Here is a 23560-nt window from a genome sequence, read left to right as displayed (position 1 = left end):
TCATACAAGTTCCAAAAAATCAGCCCCTTCAGACCCCCTGCAGTTTTGCATGTAGAACAAACCGGTCTGTAGATGACGCCATTAATTTGGCTCTGCACTTCATCCTGCAACACCGGGATGGCCCTAACACTTATTTCTGCGTGCTGTTTGTAGAATTTGGTGGAATGGTGGAGTCACCATCAGCCCTGACCTTCTTCTAGATAAACTGTGGCAGCTCAATGTTCACTCACCTGTCTGCTACTGAATCCACTACCTCTTGTCTAACAGGAAACAGGATGTCAGGGTGGGTAAGCACATGTCTGACCCTCTGTGTCTCAGCACTGGTGTTCTCCCGTAGCCCTTAAGACTCGGACCAACCGCCATCTCCACAGTTTCTTTCCTCAGGGCATCATCCTCCTAACAAGGACCCCTTCTGCACATGCACATTATTACATTACATTGCATTGCACATACTGTAACTGCTGCCTATCCCATGCCACAGTCTTTCTGAATGAGAACCTTTTTCACCTTCCTCTATTGTAGTCAGTGCACATTCTGTATGTACTTTAACTTGTTGCACTTGTAGTTTCTTTTTGGATAGTGTATTTAATGTTTTTATGTGGTATATCTTTTGAAATACTTTTACTGGACTTAATTGTATGTTGCCACCTGCACAAGAAATTCCTTGTACACCTGGCACTTGGTGAATAAACATTCTGATCTCATTCTGACATTCATTCTTTTCCATATTTACACTCTTCCTGGAAACTCTCCCTAGGCAAATGGAAAGTCATAACCTCATGCTATTTGATAGTCAAATTTACACCAAACAGCTCCCTATGACAATAGCAATGGTGCATTAAGGGAGGCCAAGGTGGTAAAGTTTATGGTTATAAGTTTCTATTGCTACGGCTTATGAAAATTATGTCAGTAATAGCCTACAGTGTCGTTGTCGAAAACATTTAGCCTGATACTCATTCTTAGGGCATTTATTTCCGTTTTGGGATGTCATGCACACACTCACCCTATTTCCCCTCATACTTTTGGTGGGTAACTGTCAGTAGGGTCTAAGTTGCAGTCCCAACTTAGGTGGGGCTCTCCTTAACTCAAAGGTAGCCCAATTTCAGCGTTGGTGGTTCATATTCTGATGATTTATGGGGAGAACTGTACAGAAGAAAAATATTTGCATTAACTCTGCTTTGGACCAACAATGAAAATATGTTTTTCTTTTTCACAAATTCAATGTCTAGTCAAATATAAACTTAATTCTGTTGCTAATCTACACATATCATCTCAAATACAATGGAAATCACACACACACACACACACACAGACAGACACTGCCACACACACACACACACACACAGACAGACACTGCCACACACACACACAGACAGACACTGCCACACACACACACACACACACACAGACAGACACTGCCACACACACACACAGACAGACACTGCCACACACACACACACAGACACTGCCAGGGCCCTAGCTGTAGGAGCATACGTCATAAATGAATGAAGATGTGGCGAACCTTCGGGCTACAGTGCTGTAGCCATAGCAGCTAAACAGTGCAGTCTAAAACATTCCTAAAACATTCCTAAATTTCTCTCGGGATAAATAAAGTATACATCTATCTATCTATCTATCTACCCTAGCAGTCATGCATTACCAATAATTTGCTGATGTTTTAAAATAATTTCAAAAAACAGTCCTTTTCAAGTAGATACGTTCTTAGAACTGCATGGGATGGTTTCAATGGTGTGGTGTGCCATGATGACCATATGTGTGTTTATTCTAGACCACTTGATTACTGTGAATGGCAGAACATACACCAGAGTTTGTCCCACATTGTGATGAATGTCATTCTGGTGGTTTGGGGACGATGAGCCCGAAGTCTAGTATAGCAGTGTGATGTCACTAATGTCACTTCAATGGGATTTGTATGTGAAAGGGGGATAGCTTTATCTGGCAAATTTCCTGTCAGTGCTAACTTACAGGCAAAAATGTATAGGCCACACCTATACCCACGCCTTCTAGGAATACTATAAAGGTCTGGAGCACTTCTTAAACTCAGTAGTTCTCTACAGCTCTGCTCCAGTGTCCTGCTCCTATTTTCTCTGCTTTGATAGAGGGACAAGAAATAAAAGACACCAACATTGGGTCCAGTTCTCCTAAAAAGAAGGCTGGCCTACACAACTCTCAAGGTAAGACTTTTAAAAACCTGGTACTTTTAAACTAAAATACAACAGTGATAGAAAACAATATTCGATTCTGATTGACTGATTTCTATTCTTTATTGTTCTGATAAAACAGAAAGACAAATGTTCACAAAGGTAACAGCTGACTGACATACTGTGCTAAGGTGTGCCCTGAGTTTAAAGTAGCATTAGCATTTTAGTACAAACACATAAAATCTATGTCTGTCATATAGCTCAGTGGTAGAAGTTACATAACGATGTACCACTTGTACCAGTATAAAAAAATATAGTATTTGGAGACGGAAACTTTAGTCCACAGTCACACATTTTTTTTTTGTGTTTGTTTGTTTGTTTTTGTACATTGGGACACTTTGATGGGCATTATCCCTTTCATTAACATCTAGATGTACAATCAAATCTGATATATGTAAGTTTCTTCAACATATACTGTATACAACAAACTGGTTCAAGTCACTTATGCTTGCTTACAGAGTGATTGCTGGTTCTGATCCAACCTACTTAAATGCTTGTGTAAGGGCAAATGTTACCCCCAGGATGCTGCGCTCGTCTAATGAGCGTTGTGTAGCACTGCCGTCTGTGCAAGTACGGCAATCTAGACTATTCTCATTCGTAGTTACACGTTGGTGGTACAAGCTGCCTAGCACTACCAGAGCGGGGGCGTCCCTCTCTACCTTTAAGAAGCTCTTGAAGACCCAACTCTTCAGAGAGCACCTCCCTTCCTAACTTGCACTTCTATTAGTCTTTAACTTGCACTTACAGCAGTTACATTCCTGCACTTTTTTTCTATTTCTTATGTATTAGTAGTAGTGCTGTCAGTTTAACGCGTTATTAACGGCGTTAACGCAAACCCATTTTAACGCCGTTGATTTTTTTTATCGCGAGATTAACGCGATTTAAATAATAATTATTATTTTTTTTTTTTTTTTAAGATTTACATTCTTTTTGGCCTCGCAAACTGTGTAGTAGGCTAACGTTACAGTTTGAGTGAATGGTGAGCGCGATACGGCGAAATGGATGATAAAAAGTTTCTGAATGGAAAGTTTACTTTTAAAAGTTGTGTTGTGCAAAAGAAGCGAGCTTCACTGTTGTCTGAAAATGTCAACAGGCAGCTGGCTGAAAGCAAAGAAGTAGTAGGCTTACCTTTTATTGGTAACCTAACTGTTACGGTTCATTGTTTCTGAAATAAGAGGCCTGACTGCTATGTTCCCAGCAAACTTGAAAAAAAGAAAATATTAAGCCATAGTTTAACTGCACTATAGGCTGAGTCCTTGTTTACCTGAAATGTGCACTTTATAATTTTATTTTGTACCGCCCTGTTTGGCAATGTTGGTTTTCAATAAAATAAAACATTTGCATAAAGCAAGCCAATCCACTTTTCCATGTTGATAAGGGCATTAAAATTTAAATTAAAATATGGAAAAAATAAATAAACGAAGGGACATTTAGAATAGATACAAATTTGCGATTAATCACGATTCATTTTGAGTTAACTATGACATGAATGCGATTAATCGCGATTAAATATTTTAATCGTTTGACAGCACTAATTAGTAGTATAAATAGTATTTATTGTTACACTAGGTCTCTATTGCTCGTAGCTTGATTGTTCTCTCCCTTGTATGTCGCTTTGGATAAAAGCGTCTGCTAAATGACTAAATTAAATGTAATGTAAATGTAACTTCTGACTGAAATGTTTATAACAAGTTAAAACAGTATGGCACAGGAGAATGATTCAGAGTTGAAAATATAGAAATGGAATTAATCAAATGTTACCTATAATATCATCAAGCACTATGAAAAAATTGTGTAGGTCTTAACAATGAAAAGGCATTGCACTCAAGGAAATGTACAAATTATCAACAGCTGTTAACATAGCTTACCTGTCAAAATGATCTAACAAATTATAATTTAATAAGACCAACTATAAATATAATATTCCTATTAAATAGATTAAATGTCAGACAAACTTCAATGCGTTACATTAAAAGAAAAGATGAAAATCAAGATGTAGAATGAGTCAGTGAAAGACAGAAATAAATATTGAAGAGATGAAGGAGAAAGTGCAAGCCCATATAGAAAAACCAAGAAGGACAATGGTAGAATCACATGCATACCTTCCTGACTATTAGATAGATAGATAGATAGATAGATAGATAGATAGATAGATAGATAGATAGATAGATGGATACTTTATTAATCCCGAGGGAAATTTAGGTCATCCAGTAGCTTATACACTTAACTTAACTCACAAACATACATACACAAATCACAGTAGAAAACAATACACATAGGGAGAACATGTTCACAGGGAGTGGGGTGTATACAGATACAGGATAGGTCTGGCCCTATATTACAGTGTGCATTGATTGTGTCAGTGTTGATGTCCACGAGGAAAGTAGTGCAAAGAGTGCAGAGAGATAGTGTTCATGTGCTTCTGTGGATAGTGCAAAGATAGAGTACTTGTGCTTGTGTGTGTGAGGATAGTGCAAAGTGATATAAATAGTACAGTCTGTGCAATGGGCTAATATAGCCAGTAAAAAGATGTAAAAAGCAAATGCGTGGTTTATACATTGATTTTGCAAAGATTTCTACGGTTAATACTCCTGGTGCGTCCTATACACAGGAATGCATTTTTTCTGCCTGGTAGTTAATAACTGGCGTGATAAAGCGGAAATGGGTCTCTCTCTCGCGCTCTCCCGCTTCTAACATATGAAAAACAACATCACATTCAAGACTTTTTCACACACTCACTCACACACACACATTTAACCTGATAACCTTAAAACACACACACATGCACCCCTGACTCCCTGTGCCTCTTTCTTGAAAATCAGAATATGGTCACCTTAATACTTTGAAACCGGTTTTTATGCATTTGCTACAAAACAACGCCATAAGGCCACTTTGTTGTGCTTTTGCCTCAGGACAGTACCCTTTCCAAGAGGTCCACTCAGCTGGTTAATGTGAGAAACTGAGAAAGAAGAGAGAGAAGATTTACATGTGGAACTTGGGTGAGACTTTGGTACACTGGACTCCAATCAATCCATCAGACTTTTGCTTTCAGATTCTGGGAAATATATGTAAGATATGTAGACTGGAGATTTGGGAGAGCATTTTTGCCTAACAAGCAAAGTGGTTAATTTGATGTGTTGAAAAAACACAAAGCCCCTGAAATGAAAGACTGATTATCATTACCAATAATCTTCGGTTTACTCTATCCTTTTCCTAGTTGTGTGTTGTGTGATCCCAACCAGAAGAAAAACATTCAAGTACACAAAAACAGATCGGCCTACCGCTCAGGATGACTTTTGTTACCATGGCAATGCTAATCCCTACCCTAGCTCTTCTGGTCTTGCCCGGCTCAGGTACAGTGTCAATTTTGTCCCAGTCTCAGCTCAAGCAGCTGTGTGTTCCCAAGACTTCCCATAGATGTTCATTGACATAAAAGTGAACATAAAGAAACACACAAACACTCTACTGAGCGTAATGTTGTTGATTAGTTTAGGAAACTGAATATCAATTTAATTTTGTTTTCCCTCATTTTACCATACATTTATTATGTTTCCCCACTTAGGTCTGGGATGCGTAAGACATCTGGACAGGATGAGGACTGCTATACTATTAGGCACAGACACTAAACTAAATTGGAGTTACAGCCAGGATATCTGTAGAAATAACTACACTGATCTTGTCACTATATATAACGACAAAGATAGTAGAAAACTGAAAGAGCTACTAGTAGGGCCAGGGCGTTGGTTTGGTCTCAAGAAAGGAAAAAATACATATAAATGGTCAAATGGTGATCCTTTTATTTATAAACAAAATCCTCTAAATTCTCCAAATCCTCCGGTCTGTGTGGCTATGACGGCAAATGGGGCATGGGACACATTGATGTGCGACCAAAGCAGATCATTCATCTGTTACAGTGATGGTAAACATCTTTTAAAGTAACATTACACCTTCCATTCTAATCTTTTCACTATGTGTGCTAATGATGCCATTTTGGTGTCTCTTTCCAGAACCTGTTAATTCCCCCGTGTATCATCAGATCAACATTACAAAGACTTGGTATAATGCTCAAAACTATTGCAGAACTCACTTCACTGACCTGGTCAGCATCAGAAACGATGAGCAGAACACCGCTGTATTTGAAATGAAGTCAAACCTGGAACCTTCCTGGATTGGTTTGATAGGAGACAGTTGGGAGTGGTCTGATGGCGGACTGTCAGGATATAGGGACTGGATTGGGGATAAACCTAACCCTGGTCAAGTGGCATATTTGAGTACAAATGGATGGGACACAGACAGAGAACCAAAAAATGAAAGGGCATACTTCTGCTATAAAGGTATATATTTGAACATTTGTAGACTTTACGCAAATGACATACCACATTGAATATAATTAACATGACTTTAAGCTATATTAACACTTATTTGAAAAGAAAGACACTGCAAAGAAATGTTTAAGATTTTAAAGATAAACCTTTGACACATGTGGCAACATTAAAGTGTTGACATTATTATTGCCCAATTGTCACCTTCTTTACTAAAGAAAGCAAGAACTGAAAGGCATGTGTTATACAGAAGCTCAATGGATTTCAATATGGGGTTAAAGAGCTTCAGTTGCAAATCTTAATGACCTGCCATTGTTTGAAACAAAGGTGGCTTATTTGAAAAGAAAGGCTATTCAGTATTTTCAGTTATTGTTATTGTTCTTTCAGCTCACATCCATATCAGTGAAGAGAGCATGACATGGGAGAGGTCTCTGAATTACTGTGGGAATAATAATCGTAGCTCTCTCAGCATTGAGTCACCTGTCGAGCAGAAAGTTGTCAATGCATTCATGAGGAAAAACAGCGTCACAGGGCCAGTGTGGGTGGGCCTTCAGCAGAGCAGGCTCTTTGGGTTCTGGGTGTGGACCAATACTGGGTCCAGCGTAGACTGGAGCAACTGGGAGGGTGGGAAGAAACCGAAGCTGCCTCTCTCTCACCCCTGTGGCGCCATGAGGGAGAATTTGGACTTGAAGACCTGGGCTTGGACTGACATGAACTGCATGTCTAAGCTGCAGACTCTTTGTTTTGATCCGTCATTCCCACATCCCTAGTGCGATGAAAATTAAACTCGAATTGCTTGATTCAATGATTTAACTGTACAAGAGTAATTTAATTACGCATGTGTACCCCCTTTATCAGGCCAGGTAAAATGTGATGTCAAAAGTGTGTTGTAGTCATATGAATCAATAGTCGGAACCACTATGAAATGGAATCCTGAAATATGTTAAAAGGAAATTCACTATGGCATGCTTCAACTCACCTGTCACTTTTGTGTAAGCACACCTATTTACACCAACACGCATTGATGGAGATAATTTCCAAGCACTGTTAATGACTTAAGAATATATGAATCAAGTGCCTTGTATTAATATATAACGTGTATGAATCATATGTTTATGTAAGCAGGAACATGGCTTTTCTGTGTATGTGTGTAACTTAGATTATTAGGTGCCACTTAGTCTGCATATGTACAAGAGCATGTTTAGACCAGAGGTGATAATAAGTGTCGAACTGTGCTTCTTCTGACCTTGTGCGAAACTGCCATCCTTGCAAGCAGGTTATCCCTGCTGAACACCAAACTTCTGTCTATATAAACCTTGTGCGATGTGTTTAATATTGCTTCTCTTACATCCTTGTGCTGTGATTGTGCCCGATTGCAATTGTTGTCTAATAAATATACTTATATGCAACTCCGGAGTCCTGAGGTAACTAGAGTGAATTTTCACTTATCACGCCTGGTGCGGATCTTACAACCTGGAGCTAAACACACAAAAAACTGTGGAGTTGATCGTTGATTTCAGAAAGAAACCCACCCCACTGCCTCCACTGGAAAGACATGGCTCCACTGTCAGCATAGCAGAGTCTTTTAGCAGGATCTTAGATGGGACAGTCACAGCACTGCAGTTATGACAAAGGCCCAGCAGCACTTGTGTTTCCTGCAACAACTCAAGACATGTGGGCCGCCTCAAGCCCTGCTGGTCCAGTTCTACACTGCCTTAACAGAGTCCACCATCACATCGTCCATCTCCTTCCGGTTTGGCTTTGCATGTTCGCATGCCAAAGTATAAGCTGCAGCAAACGGTGCGATGTGCAGAGAAAATCATGGCCTGACGGCTCTCCGCCCTTGAAGACCTTTACTCATCTAGGATGAAGAAGAGGGCAAGAGAAATCATGGCTGACCCCTCACACCCTGGGCACCCTCTCTTTGGAGACCAAGAGTGAGAGCCCTTAAGACTCGGACCAACTGCCATCTCCACAGCTTCTTTCCTCAGGGCATCATCCTCCTAACAAGGACCCTTCTGCACATGCACATTAATACATTACATTGCATTGCACATACTGTAACTACTGCCTATCCCATGCCACAGTCTTTCTGAATGAGAACCTTTTTAACCTTCCTCTATTGTAGTCAGTGCACATATGTACTTTAACTTGTTGCACTTGCAGTTTCTTTGTGGATAGTGTGTTTGATGTTTTTATGTGGTATATCTTTTGAAATACTTTTACTGGACTTAATTGTATGTTGACACCTGCACAAGAAATTCCTTGTACACCTGGCACTTCGTGAATAAACATTCTGATCTCATTCTGACATTCATTCTTTTCCATATTTACACTCTTCCTGGAAACTCTCCCAAGGCTAAGGGAAAGTCATAACCTCATGCTATTTGATAGTCAAATTTACACCAAACTGCTCCCTATGACAGTAGCAATGGTGCATTAAAAGGGAGGCCAAGGTGGTAAAGTTTATGGTTATAAGTTTCTATTGCCACGGCTTATGGAAATTATGTCAGTTTATAGCCTGTCAGGATACAGGGAATGGAGTGGGGATACACCTAACCCTCGTAATATCACATATTTCAGTACAGGTGAATGGGGAACATACGATGAACCATCAAATGAGTGGCCATGCTTCTGCTACAAGGGAACATATTTAGAAAACTGCATACACAAATGACATACAACATTGAATATAATGACAGTGACTTTAAGCTATATTGAAACATATTTGAAAAGAAAGATACTGCAAAGAAATTTTAAAGATTTTATAGATAAACCTTTGATACATGTGGCAACATTAAAGTGTTGACATTATTTTTGCCCAATTGTCACCTTCATCACTAAAGAAAGCAAGAACTGAAAGGCATGTGTAAGACAGAAGCTCAATGGATTTCAATATGGGGTTAAAGAGCTTCAGTTGCAAATCTATTATGTCAATTTATAGCCTTCAGTGTTGTTGTCGAAAACATTTAGCCTGATACTCATTCATTTGTCTCCTTTTTGGGATGCCATGCACACACTTCCCCTCATTTCCCCTCATACTTTTGGTGGGTAACTGTCAGTAGGGTCTAAGTTGCGATCCCAACTTAGGTGTGGCTCTCCTTAACTCAAAGGTAGCCCAATTTCAGCGTTGGTGGTTCATATTCTGTTGATTTATGGGGGAGAACTGTACAGAACGTTATAAGACATTGTAAGTGTAATTATGATACATGGATATGGATACTGAGTTAAAAGAAAATATTACCAAGATTTAAACAATTTTAACGATTGTGGAATATATTCTATCCAAGATGCAATTTCCAGTCAATCTGTAAGTGGACAGGAAGAAAGCTCCTGTCAGTACCTTATTTTCCTGACTATTAACCGTACCGTATACAAACCGCATTACAGTATATTTATGTAATTTTACAAAACAAACCTGTCTATTGACCGCAGTTCATTCAACATTACCTGTGTTAAACTAAGTGCTGTGTAGTTGTGGTGGGATGTCTATGCGTATTTGTTTACATGTGTATTTGTTGACAAGCTGAAGGATATGGAACCGGAAAATACAACAGCAGAAGCCAAAGAAGCATGTAAGCTGACAAGATAGAGTAATATCACAAGATTTAACACAAATATGACTCTGCATAGTTGTATTTATTGTGACATTGGAGATGAACATAACCGAATAATAAAAAAAAAAAAGAATGACACATTTAAATTGAAATACTGCTTGTGTTTTCTGTCCATATACATTCTCTAAGCGTTTGAATGTGGAGTATGTGTAATCTATTAAAATGCTGTGTGTGACATTGGAAAATGTAATTTATAACAAGCTAGCTAAGTGAGGTTTTCGAGGTTGCAAACTTCAAAGGGCTTATTGGCATGAGATTGGCGAAGACTGATCACATTTATTGATGCGAGATTAATTTATTTGGATGCTAACCTGAGACAGGACAGCTCGATGGCGTCTGGAAAAACTACACATCTCGGATGACACCAATAAGGTTACAGCCTACGTCGCAGGGCAGGGATGTTTATGATGTCCGTACAGAGAATCTTCCTTTGACAGCTAGCGCATGAGTCTAGTTGTTGTTGCGTGAGGTCGTGTGTGAGGGACCCAGGCGGCCACCCCACGTTTTGGGATGCGGGCTAACTGGAGGTGGTGGTGAAGTTGGGAAGAACACAGTGCAGGAGATGGATGGTGGCTTCATATAAAAATATATCTCATTTATTTACATGGGGGATTCTCTACATCAACCCCTAACAAGTGCACACAAAATTAACAAACATAAATCAAAACCATGCAAAGTACTCAAAGTACTTAGGCAACTAGGCACATGCTAAGCACGAAACCTAGGCAACAAAACTAGGCAACAAAAACTAGGCTCAGTGTTCACGCATCTAAACACCATATACCCAATTCTGACTTAATTAACTTCAATCCACATGCCTCTCTTCCAGTGCTTCACCCTGCTAAGAATGAAGCACCCTTAAAATAGGCTGCCCATGGGGCTAAATTCGTCCAATTATTCCCAATTGGACCCATCCATTGGCGTGGGGGAGCCCGGACCCTACCATCATAGTGGGGGAGACCTAGTCTCTGGCAGGGCAACATGCGTGAAGCGCCCTTTTTTGTGCCACGGTGAGAAGGGGGGATTTAACCTTCTCACATGGTGCCATCAAGCATTACGTAGTTCTCACAAGAGGTCTCGCGCCCTGTACCCCAAAGTTACATGTGACACAGACGCCATTCTCTGTATTTCAAGTCAGTGTACCACCACAATGATTTTGAGCTGTTATTGTAAGGTACATATTTTACATAATGTTACTTCAATGTGATTTGTATGTGAAAGGGGGATAGCTTTACCTGGCAAATTTCCTGTCAGTGCTAACTTACAGGCAAAAATGTATAGGCCACACCCGAGTATTAACCGCAGGGCTGCAGAAATGTAGCTAAATTAATGTATAAACTGCGGTAAATAGTCAGGAATTTACTGTAGCAGGAATGCTACCTTAGGTGTAGCAGGATTCCTTTGTTGAGCATTCTAGATGTGATAACATCTGTTAATTCATGTGAAGCGGAATTACCCTCAAATATTATGATCCTCAAGTTTCCATAGCAATGAGTAAATATGGATCTCCTTAGACCCTCAATAAGCCATCAACCTCAAATAAGGATATGAATTTAGGGCTGGAGTGAGAAATGTAAAACAGTCTGCAATGACGTTGGTGATTTGTATAATGGAATACCTACCACCACAAAATGCAGCTTCTGGCTGCTTAACATTAACAGAAGTCATTTGTATTATTTTCTGAGCCTGGCCTTCTAGGAATACCATAAAGGTCTGTAGCACTTCTTAAACTCAGTAGTTCTCTACAGTTCTGCTCCAGTGTCCTGCTCCTATTTTCTCTGCTTTGATAGAGGGACAAGAAATAAAAGACACAGACATTGGGTCCAGTACTCCTGAAAAGAAGGCTGGCCTACACAACTCTCAAGGTAAGACTTTTAAAAGCCTGGTACTTTTAAACTAAAATACCACAGTGATGGAAAACAATATTTGATTCTGATTGGCCGATCAGATTCGTTCTGATAAAACAGTAAGACAAATGTTCACAAAGGTAACAGCTGACTGGTATACTGTGCTAAGGTGTGCCCTGAGTTTAAAGTAGCATTAGCATTTTAGCACACACATAAAATGTATGTCTGTGGAGGACCATATAACTCAGTGGTAGAAGTGACATAACGATGTACCACTTGTACCAGTATAAAAAATATAGGATTTGGAGACGGAAACTTTAGTCCACAGTCACACTGTGGCCAAATCTGCCTCTTGTCTCATCTTTTTTGTGTTTGTTTGTTTGTTTTTGTACATTGGGACACTTTGATGGGCCTTTGATGGCCTTTTAAATTCTGTTTGGTTTGGTATGACTTCATACCAGTTATGCTGTGTGGTAGGCAAAATGCAATAATGGCAGACAACTTCTGACTGAAACATTTTTAACAAGTTAAAACAGTATGGCACAGGAGAATGATTCAGAGTTGAAAATATAGAAATGGAATGAATCTGTGTCCATTACATGATATCAAATTTAACCTATAATACCATCAAGCACTATGAAAAAATTGTGTAGGTCTCAACTATGAAAAGGCATTGCGCTCAAGGAATTGTACAAATGATCAACAGCTGCTAACATAGCTTTCCTGTCAAAATTATATAACAAATTATAATTTAACAATTCCTGCTGCGTCCTATACACAGGAATACATTTTTTTCTGCCTGGTAGTTAATAACTGGCGTGATAAAGCGTGAATGGGTCTCTCTCTAACTCTCTCGCTCTCTCCCTCTTTCACATATGAAAAACGGCATCAGATTCATTCATACTCAGTCACATCCAGTCTTCCATAATGATAAAGTAAGGGATGTTGTGTCTTCCCACCAGACTGTATTTACTGGACTGGATGCTATGGAGCACGAACTTCCGCAAGAGGTGTGTTAGGTCTCATGCCAGATAACTAGCTGTCATTTCATTTAATTTAATGAAATATTACAAGATTTTACAAATATGACTCTGCATAGTTTTATTGTGATATCACAAGACACAGCAAGACCGCTAATATGTTTTTACTGACCACTCCAATGGGTGGCAGGATATAATGACGGAACACCAAATCTCTGAAATTCCAAGTTTTGAATCAGTGCAAAGCAGAATGTTTGACATCAGTAGCTAGCACTTGGGTGTCCATGTCCCTGTCTTTTGCGTGGCTGTGGAACTTGGGTGAGACTTTGGTACACTGGACTCCCATCAATCCATCAGACTTTTGCTTTCAGATTCTGGGAAATATATATAAAATACAGTGGGGAAAATAAGTATTTGAACCCCTGCCGATTTCGCAAGTTACGCCACTTGCAAAGAAATTTGTGATCTATAATTGTAATAGTAGGTGTATTTTAACAGTGAGAAACAGAATATCAACAAAAAAATCCAGAAAATTGCATTTTATAACATTTATGACTTAATTTGCATTTGATGCTAAAAATAAGTATTTGAACCCCTAGCAAAACATGACTTAGTACTTGGTGGAATAACCCTTGTTGGCAAGCACAGATGTCAGACTTTTCTTGTAGTTGGTCACCAGGTTTACACACATCTCAGGAGGGATTTTGGTCCACTCCTCTTTGCAGATCCTCGCCAAATCCTTAAGGTTGCGTTTTCAATGGGAGGGAATGAGGGAATGAGGTTCAAGCCCAATATTCCACATTGCATGGCCCCATCCATAGTCCCCTCGATGCAGTGGAGTCGTCCTGTACCCTTGGCAGAGAAACAGCCCCAAAGCATAATGTTTCCACCTCCATGCTTGACGGTGGGGATGGTGTCATATTCAGCATTCTTCCCCCTCCAAACGCGGCAAGTCGAGTTGATGCCAAAGAGCTTGATTTTTGTCTCATCTGACCACATCCTGTCTCCCAATCCTCCTTAGAATCATTCAAGTGTTCATTGGCAAACTTTGGACGGCCCTGTACATGTGCTTCCTTGAGCAGGGGGACCTTGCGAGTTCTGCAGTACTTCAAACAATTACGGCGTAGTGTGTTGCCAATGGTTTTCTTGGTGACTGTGGTCCCAGCTGCCTTGAGATCATTCACAAGCTCTCCCAAGCACATAACTGGTCATTGGGAGCCAGAATTCTTGCTGTTTGCTTGGGGGTTCAAATACTTATTTTCTGCATCAAATACAAATAAAGTCATAAATGTTATAAAATGCAGTTTTCTGGATTTGTTTGTTGATATTCTATGTCTCACTGTTAAAATACACCTACTATTACAATTATAGATCACACATTTCTTGGCAAGTGGCCAAACTTGCGAAATCGGCAGGGGCTCAAATACTTATTTTCCCCACTGTATGTAGACTGGAGATTTTAGAGAGCATTTTTGCCTAACAAAGCAAAGTGGTTCATTTGATTTGTTGAAAAAAACATAAAGCCACTGAAATGAAAGACTGATTATCATTACCAATAATCTTCGGTTTACTCTATCATTTTCCTAGTTGTGTGTTGTGTGATCCCAGCCAGAAGAGTTGTGTGATCCCAACCAGAAGAAAAACATTCAACTACACAAAAACAGATCTGCCTACAGCTCAAGATTACTTTTGTTACCATGGCTATGCTAATCCCTACCCTAGCTCTTCTGGTCTTGTCTGGCTCAGGTACAGTGTCAATTGTGTTCGGTGTCAGCTCAAGCAGCTGTGTGTTCCCAAGACTTCCCATAGATGTTCATTGACATATAAAGGTGTACACAAAGATACACACACACACTCTACTGAGCCTTATTTTTGTTGATCAGTTTAGGAAAGTGAATATCAATTAAATTTAGTTTTCCCTCATTTTACCATACATTTATTATGTTTCCCCACTTAGGTCTGGGATGCGTAACACATCTGGACAGGATGAGGACTGCTATACTATTAGGCACAGACACTAAACTAAATTGGAGTTACAGCCAGGATATCTGTAGAAATGATTACACTGATCTTGTCACTATATATAACGACGAAGATAGTAGAAAACTACTAGTACTAGTAGGGCCAGGGGGTTGGTTTGGTCTCGAGAAAGGAGATTATACATATAAATGGTCAAATGGTGATCCTTTTATTTATAAACCAAATCCTCTAAATTCTCCAAATCCTCCGGTCTGTGTGGCTATGACGGCAAATGGGGCATGGGACACATTGATGTGCAACCAAAGCAGATCATTCATCTGTTACAGTGATGGTAAACATCTTTTAAAGTAACATTACACCTTCCATTCTAATCTTTTCACTATGTGTGCTAATGATGCCATTTTGGTGTCTCTTTCCAGAACCTGTTAATTCCTCCGTGAATCATCAGATCAACATTACAAAGACTTGGTTTAATGCTCAAAACTATTGCAGAACTCACTTCACTGACCTGGTCAGCATCAGAAACGATGAGCAGAACAAAGCTGTACTGAAAAAGAAGTCACACACAGACCCTACCTGGATTGGTTTGATAGGAGACAGTTGGGAGTGGTCTGATGGCGGACTGTCAGGATATAGGAGCTGGAGTGGGGATACACATCACAATGAAAATCTGGCATATTTGAGTACAGGTGGATGGGGAACAAACAATAAACCAACAAATGAAAAGGCATACTTCTGCTACAAAGGTATATATTTGAACATATTTAGACACAATGGACATACCACATTGAATATAATGACAGTGACTTTAAGCTATATTAAAACATATTTGAAAAAAAATATACTGCAAAGAAATGTTTAAGATTTTCAAGATAAACCTTTGACACATGTGGCAACATTAAAGTGTTGACATTATTTTTGCCCAATTGTTACCTTCATTACTAAAGAAAGCAAGAACTGAAAGGCATGTTTTAGACAGAAGCTCAATGGATTTCAATATGGGGTTAAAGAGCTTGAGTTGCAAATCTTAATGACCTGCCATTGTTTGAAACAATGGTGGCTTATTTGAAAAGAAAGGCTATTCAGTAATTACAGTAATTGTTATTGTTCTTTCAGCTCACATCCATATCAGTAAAGAGAGCATGACTTGGGAGAGGTCTCTGAACTACTGTGGGAATAATAATCATAGCTCTCTCAGCATTGAGTCACCTGTCGAGCAGAATGTTGTCGATGCATTCATGAGGAGAAACAGTGTCACAGGACCAGTGTGGGTGGGCCTTCAGCAGAGCAGGCTCTTTGGGTTCTGGGTCTGGACCAGTACTGGGTCCAGCGTAGACTGGAGCAACTGGGAGGGTGGGAAGAAACCGAAGCTGCCTCTCTCTCACCCCTGTGGCGCCATGAGGGAGAATTTGGACTTGAAGACCTGGGCTTGGACTGACATGAACTGCATGTCTAAGCTGCGGACTCTTTGTTTTGATCCGTCATTCCCACATCCCTAGTGCGATGAAAATTAAACTCGAATTGCTTGATTCAATGATTTAACTGTACAAGGGTAATTTAATTACGCATGTGTACCCCCTTTATCAGGCCAGATAAAATGTGATGTCAAAAGTGTGTTGTAGTCATATGAATCAATAGTCGAAACCTGAAATATGTTAAAAGGTATGTAAATTCACTATGGCATGCTTCTACTCACTTGTCACTGTTGTGTAAGCACACTTATTTTATTTTATTCCAGGCAAGGAGTGTATACATAATGCCAACCATCTTTGAATGTTACTTTGTGACTTTAAAAACAACAATACAATCTTTTAAACAACAAAAAAAAAAACCTCTATAGATTTAACTTTGTCACCAAATACAATACATGGCAAATACAAATACTTTTTCAGGTTCTGAAAAAAAAAAAAAAAAAAAAAACACAACTCTGTTATATTTTAATGCACAAGGAAACTGTGTTTTTTTTGTCTTTGGGGGGCGGGGCAATCTGTTAGCAAACGTTAGGATCTTTCACTTATCAGTGTCCCACCCCAGTGTTACTAATCTGTAACGGTGCCCCATGAGGTGAGCTCTGAAACTGCAGTAAAAAACACAGTGACACACACCAGTGATTGTTCTATGCTGGCCCTGCTAGCAGTGGCTCTACATCATGTGCGCCTAGTCAGCATGGCTTGTATTGACCATCTCATGAAAAAGAGCTGAGACTGGAGAAAAGATGGACTTTGATCAAATAGATTAAATGAGAGAGAGAGAGAGAGAGAGAGAGAGAGAGAGAGAGAGAGAGAGAGAGAGAGAGAGAGAGAGAGAGAAGGGGTCGAGAAGGGGACAGAGAGAGAAGGGCGTTGCTCAAAACAACATGTCTATGGTCCATGTCCGTGGTTTTCCAATCCAACACCACTCAGGGTTTGTCCTGCAACATCCAACATGTAAACATTATCTCTTGTGAAATCCCTTGTAACTCAGTTTTTACTTTAAATTAGTCATCATCAACTGCTGTTGGGGAATAAAAAAAATAATGTAATAGAGGAATCAGACTGATAGGTCTTTAGATCTTTAGGGTCACTCTGCTTGCTTTAAATGTTTCCAACACATCATACGCTATATGTACCCAGTGACGTAATGATTAGCTTCACTGTAGCATAAAGCCTGAGACGAAGGACACATTTAGCTGAAACTGTATTTAGCTTTGTGTAGGAGCTTACCAACAGCAGAGTGGACATTTGTTTTTGTGTGTTTGTAGGCCGGTACCAGCATGACAGAAATATTATGTATAAGTGAAGTTGTGCCACAGCCATGTACTGTAGCTAAAATGCTCTGAGACACTTTAACCAATACCATGAGGACTTCCCTGGAACAGAAAACCTGGCAACCGGGGCCCAGTCCTTCCCTGTGACTACCCGTGTTCAGCCTTGTACTGGAAGGCACCCAGTTTAAAGCCATCTCAACCCGGCTTCCCTGGTTCCTCCTGTCTCCCTTTTACCCTCCGAGTTCGGCGCGTGCTGTTAGAAATCTGAGAAATGTAGCTGGTGAGGTTGAGAGTATGTATGCTGAGCTGAGAACTCCCGGTCAGATCTATGACTGACCAAAACAATGAAGTCATATAATACTATTTTATAATGTATCTAATTTCATTAAGTTTTTTTTTTCTATTGGATATTTTGAAAGCGTATTAAAGTCATTAAAGTAAATTAAAGTTGTTGTTCACTGTTTAATTAAGATATTAAATATTACATTTGTCTTTGGTGATTCACGTAAAGATTGAAAACATTGACTTTACTATATATTAATAATTGAAATGAAATGAAATTGGTTCACTATAATGATAAATTAATGTAAATTGAAAATAAATCCATACAGAGTCTGTGAAAAGTGGCAAAATAATAAATGAGGTCATACAAATTCTGCTTCTCCCAAATGCAGTTTGGGAGGGAGTCCTTCTCCTTTATACTGCAATGGAGCAAATTCTGCATTATACTATCACTCCTTAAATAGAGAAATGGCCAGAGAACGAAATTGAACATTCAGTTGTTGACATCCAAGACGAAAAAGGCATCTCTCTGATAGTGAACCATTCCTGAGCTTACTCCACTTCTCTTCACTGCAGCTGATTCAAAGAAGGAGTCATTCCAGGCTGAGGTAACAAGGGCCACTTGTATCTTGTATGACACTCCCAGTACTGAATGCCCTCAAGGACTGTCCTGCCGACCTGCATCACAAACATCAGGGATGCCCTCGAATGGAAGAAAAAAAGATCTTGAATGTGCAGTGGATGAGGTTTTAAATTGGTGCAACTTAGAGGGTGAAAACCTGTTACTAAAATAGATGTTAATTTATGGGTGCTCACAATGAATCATTAATTTGATCTCAAAGAGCTGACTTCCCACAATGAGCAACCAAAGCATAAAATCTCTAAGGCGCTTTCTGTGGTCTTATTTATAGCACAGCTGTTGTGTAGACAGGAAGTGATTGGTAAAATCTGAGTCAGCCTGGCTAAACCAAACAGAATCACCAGATAGTAGTGAAGAGGCAGTATAGGTATCACCGAAACAGATAATATATTAAAGTTGCTGTCTGATATTGTGGCAAAAGGTGGTTTGTTGAGCTCAACTCCCAATGAAATGTCATTTTTTTTTGTCTGTATGTTGGATATTTTACTAAATGAGAAAAGAGCTGACGACGCCTAAAATCCGTGGATTAACGCAGCTTTATGTAAAGTGGATTTTAAATATGTAGTTTTACAGACATACACACGCACGCAACCAACAATGTGGGCTGCGTTCCAAGAAACAATCTGTCGCCTTGCCTCAAAACAAGAGCACAGTAGTTAAATTCAGGGAGTGTTATTTATCAGTGAATAAGTGCTATACTAAACAAGTGCTATACTCACTTTTAAACGCACCCCTGGGTTCTCACAGATCACAAGAACTCCAATACCCTCATACCCACAACCTATTGTCCCAAAATAAACATCTGACGCCATGTTTCTGCCTGATGTATTGGTGTGTCTTATTCAAACAGTAGAGAGAGAGAGAGAGAGAGAGAGAGAGAGAGAGAGAGAGAGAGAGAGAGAGAGTGTCACTCATCTGAGAGGTGAAATTGAGTTCAAGTCCACAAGACATTGTGTCATCGTCATCCAATCAAGGAGCTGAAGCTCTCAAACATGGGTGTGAATTAGCCTTTGGAAGAAATCACTATAATGGACCGAGCAAAAACAACAGGCCACAGGGACGTCTGTATATCTGCAGCCTGGCCTCAGAAACAGGGAAACTGTGAAGCCATGACCCGGGCAGTCCTTCACAGTCCCAAGTGTACTTATAATACATGACCTATGCATCTATGTAGCACTCCTCAAGTCTAATTCCACATTTCCATTGTTACAGTGTAGCACTCCTCAGAATGATATGATGCAGTGCGGTACACTTGAGAGGAGTACCCGTGTGGTTTTCCATCTAAAGATGTACGCATGAAGGTAATGGCAGGTGTACTGTGATGACATTATCCCATTCAACACATTAACAATCAACAATGGAGGAGCTCAACGCGTGTCACACCTCTTACTGGGTGGGCTACACATTGTTGTACATGATGACACAGACTGCAAGCAGCCAAAGAAAGGCTGTCGGAAAAAAAGAAAAAGAAAAAAAAAAACATTTTGGAAATCCTCCTGCTGACTGACTGGATATTTAGGCAAGGGTATGATGGAAACGTGTTATTTAAAAAATAGAGTATATTTAAATTGTAAAGTCGACACATAGGAGCTGCGGCCCTTCTCACTCGCTGTCTACTCTCTGCAGTTGACCTTTGAACCCTCCAACACATCCCAGCCACTAGCTCAGCAGGAGTTCCCCTGAGGCCACGCAAGTGGACACTTCATTTTTTCCCCCCTGTTTTTGTTGTTGTCGTTTTTAACTGTTTATCTCTTCTCAAAGGAAGCGGCACAGTTTTCTGATTTGGAAGTGTAGCTCCTCCAGAGATAATCAGTGACAGCGAGTATCACTTCTCCACATCGAGCCCCCCCTTCTAATCTGGGTATCTTTTAATCTCAGCCTGTTATTACAGCTACTTTATCAGTGGAGCATCTCAGCAAGCGGTGCAGAAAGCCCCTGGTGGCCGTACGGCAGGAGCTGGGTGTGGATTATACTCATGAGTAGGGGTGGTGATGAGGGTAGAAAATCTGAGCGCACACACTCTGTGTAAGGGAGAGATTAAATGCAGTCTGATTGATGGTGACACCCTGAAACCCTGCTTGAACTTAAACGGCCCTCATTACTCTTGTCCCCCAGCTGAAGGGGGGGGGGGGGGGTTGGGCAAGACTTATTTTAGCCGAACCCCTCCGAGCGGTGATGAGTAAGCTGATCAACTGCACCCTCCCTCCGACCCACACCATTCCCCACCTCTTCTATGCCTGGAAAGCACAGAGCATTTGGGTGCGTGTTTCCTTTTTTATGGAGGAGAGTCTGCAAGGCTTTTCCGGTGATTTTAAGTGGCCTGGACTTTGATCTTCACACCCTTTTAACTAATGCCGCAGCGGCAACCTGCGTCTGGGGAAGGCAGGAACAAGAGGGGGGGGGGGGGGGGGGGGAGTGACAGAGAAGCGGTAAAAATAGGTAAGTTACCTTTGGACGGAAAATGCCACACGTCTATTCTTGCTTTGCAGACTCACAGCCAGAACAGGGTGAACTTATGTGCATTCTTCCACTTCCCTCACTCCACTGTTCCTGTGCGCACATTCCTGCATACCCATCCCTACTTTTTTACCCTTTTGTAAACTGCTTGGTGTCCAGTATCTGTACTTAACTAACGTTTGCTCACCTTCTGTGCAGGTAGAGGGAGTAAGTGAAAAACAGGAACAGGCTCCCACAGCCACCAATCTTTTGCATATGTTTTATTCTTTTACATTTGCATTTGACACTAACCTTGACCGGTTCCCATTGATGTCACTGGCCGATCAACAGTTTGAACAAGATGTTTCTAGAATCCAATCATGGTTTGTGTCACTGACTCGTTTTCCAAACGAGTATCTCAGTTGCTGGTACAAGTCAACTGAATACAGCAATCAACCACCCTAATGAAGCCTTGATTTAACAATAGATTTGTTAGAGAAGAAACATGTTGTATAGTAAAATAATTACATTGGAAAAAGTAAGAATCGCATTCCAAACATGTCAGTTGTGGATGTGTATTTTGCTGTTGTACTCGGACTCTGTGGCCTGGATGACTGCGGCTGCTTTCAGTTCACCGGATGTTAAATCCTTGAGCAATTACTGTGAGGCTGTCTACCACCTATAAAACACGGCAGGCCTGTGCAAATCTGCCAGCCAAGGCCATAATGGGACCTTTGAGTGGGCCACTGATTTAGTAATGATCGTGGTGGTCATTTCACAATCTCCTTAGCTTGCCCTTTTTTCTAACATCCACTTGATGTACCAAGTACCACACACACTGTGAATATATACATACAGTCGTAAAGATTATGCATATCTTCACATGCATTCCAATGTGCATTCCATGTGTGAAACTGACAACTGGGTAAGGATGGTCGTAAATGGTAAATGGACTGCATTTATATAGCGCTTCTCTACTCATCAGAGCACTCAAAGCCCCTTACAGGTTAACGCCTTGGTCTACCCGTCTGTAGAGTTGCCCTTGTTTGTGAGGAAGACAAGCTTAGACTTAGATTTATGATGTGTCTGATGCTAATGCAGTTTCTACATTTTCACTGGCAGGGGTACAGAAGGCAGTTACACAGATGTCTTCACTTTGGTCTAATTTATGCCCACATGCAATGCAAGAAACCAGTCTCCCCGCTTCTATTTATAAATCCTTTAATCTGGTGGTGATTCTATATAATAATGAATCATGAGGTAAATATGGGAAGGATTGTATGCATGCTGTAGGCTTTCTGCTGCAGCTCAACTGTTACTCCTACTTTATTATTTTAAAGTGTTCTAATTGTAAGCCACCTGCCACCTTCGATTACCTTGATGTTTTGTTTTGTTTTGCTTCCTCTGTATTTCATTATGAGGACGTACAGCACAAAGCTGGTTGTGCTTGAAGGCACTGATATTATTAAGATTATGTATTTAATATGCATGCTCAGTATGCATGATCAGTCATTTTTGCTTTTGCTGGGGGGGGCTCTGTAGTTTTTACGTGATGCATACATCCTCAAAAAAAGGAACAAAAACAAAGTTTCTCTCACTGTCATCTCGTCTATCAACCCGGTCATCCACAGAACAACGCCTTGGCTAATGGTTCCCATAACAGCTCCACCGAGACCTGAAATAACATCAAAGTTCTCACCCTCAGAAGCCCCCACCCCGTGCCTTTTCAATCACTGCGAGGCTCCGCCGCTTAAATCGCCGCCGTCGCATCACCGCTCGCCGGAGAATGCCGATTTGTCTTCCTGCTGAGGAAGCACGCTGATGGAGCCTCAACCCCTCTAACCAATTGTGAAATATTCATCTCGCTTTATGTGCTCGATTTTATTTTCGGTCGGCGAGGCAAGGCGTGCCAGGGCTGCGATGAGCGATATGGGTGTGCTGTAAAAGGGGAGGCCTGGCACTCTCGAGAGGGGACCATTAGGGTTGTGCCCTTTCAGAAAATACAGGCGCAGAATGGGGATTCCACTCCTCAGATAGAGGTTAATAACGCGGGGGATGGAGGGGGACACAGCAGGCAATGGAGGAGGTGGATCCGAGTGACTTAGCTCTCCAGCCGACAGCTTTTTTGCCAGGTCATTGATTTGAATATGCCCCCTCTGCACAGCAGGTATGTGAAGCCTCGCATAAGCACACAGACTGATGTTCAGTCAGTTCTCACAGTAAGAACCAATGATATGTGTGCAAACATGCGCTCTCTCTTCCTCTCTCTCTCTCTCTGTCTCTCTCTCACTCTCACAGACACACACACACTCTCGCATATGCATGCACATGTAAAATCACAAAAATGTATGATGTATACATACCATTTCCATGAATTAACTCACATATTCTTAACTTAATATATGAGGACACACAGGGGACTAGCCTGGAGCACTTTGCGGAGGGTGAGCTCAGATCATCTTGATCACAGGAGGCAGGGGAAAATAAA

The 23560-nt window shown here is 40.6% G+C and overlaps 1 protein-coding gene and 1 long non-coding RNA gene across 6 annotated transcripts; both read left to right on the top strand.

Moving 5' to 3' along the window:
- The first annotated feature begins 2075 nt into the window (after window positions 1-2075).
- Window positions 2076-15738, top strand: LOC116224171. Of its 5 annotated transcripts, none has more exons than XR_004165477.2 (4): window positions 2076-2195; window positions 5135-5575; window positions 14946-15299; window positions 15388-15738. It is a non-coding gene; the product is annotated as an uncharacterized LOC116224171 (long non-coding RNA). The 5 variants fall into 5 exon arrangements; XR_004165480.1 differs by lacking the exon at window positions 15388-15738 and having other exon boundaries at window positions 5135-5232; window positions 5440-5575; window positions 14946-15381; XR_004165478.1 differs by lacking the exon at window positions 15388-15738 and having other exon boundaries at window positions 5135-5290; window positions 5440-5575; window positions 14946-15381.
- LOC116224170 (macrophage mannose receptor 1) lies at window positions 5612-7731 on the top strand. Its single transcript, XM_031583221.2, has 3 exons — window positions 5612-6141; window positions 6230-6556; window positions 6932-7731. Exons 1-3 carry the CDS (start codon window positions 5769-5771, stop codon window positions 7312-7314), a joined length of 1083 nt encoding a protein of 360 aa, XP_031439081.1. The 5' UTR covers window positions 5612-5768; the 3' UTR covers window positions 7315-7731.
- Window positions 15739-23560: the final 7822 nt, after the last annotated feature.

This window comes from Clupea harengus, chromosome 16, assembly GCF_900700415.2.
Source record: "Clupea harengus chromosome 16, Ch_v2.0.2, whole genome shotgun sequence".
Lineage (NCBI taxonomy): Eukaryota > Metazoa > Chordata > Actinopteri > Clupeiformes > Clupeidae > Clupea > Clupea harengus.
This window is presented reverse-complemented; position numbering and strand designations above follow the sequence as displayed.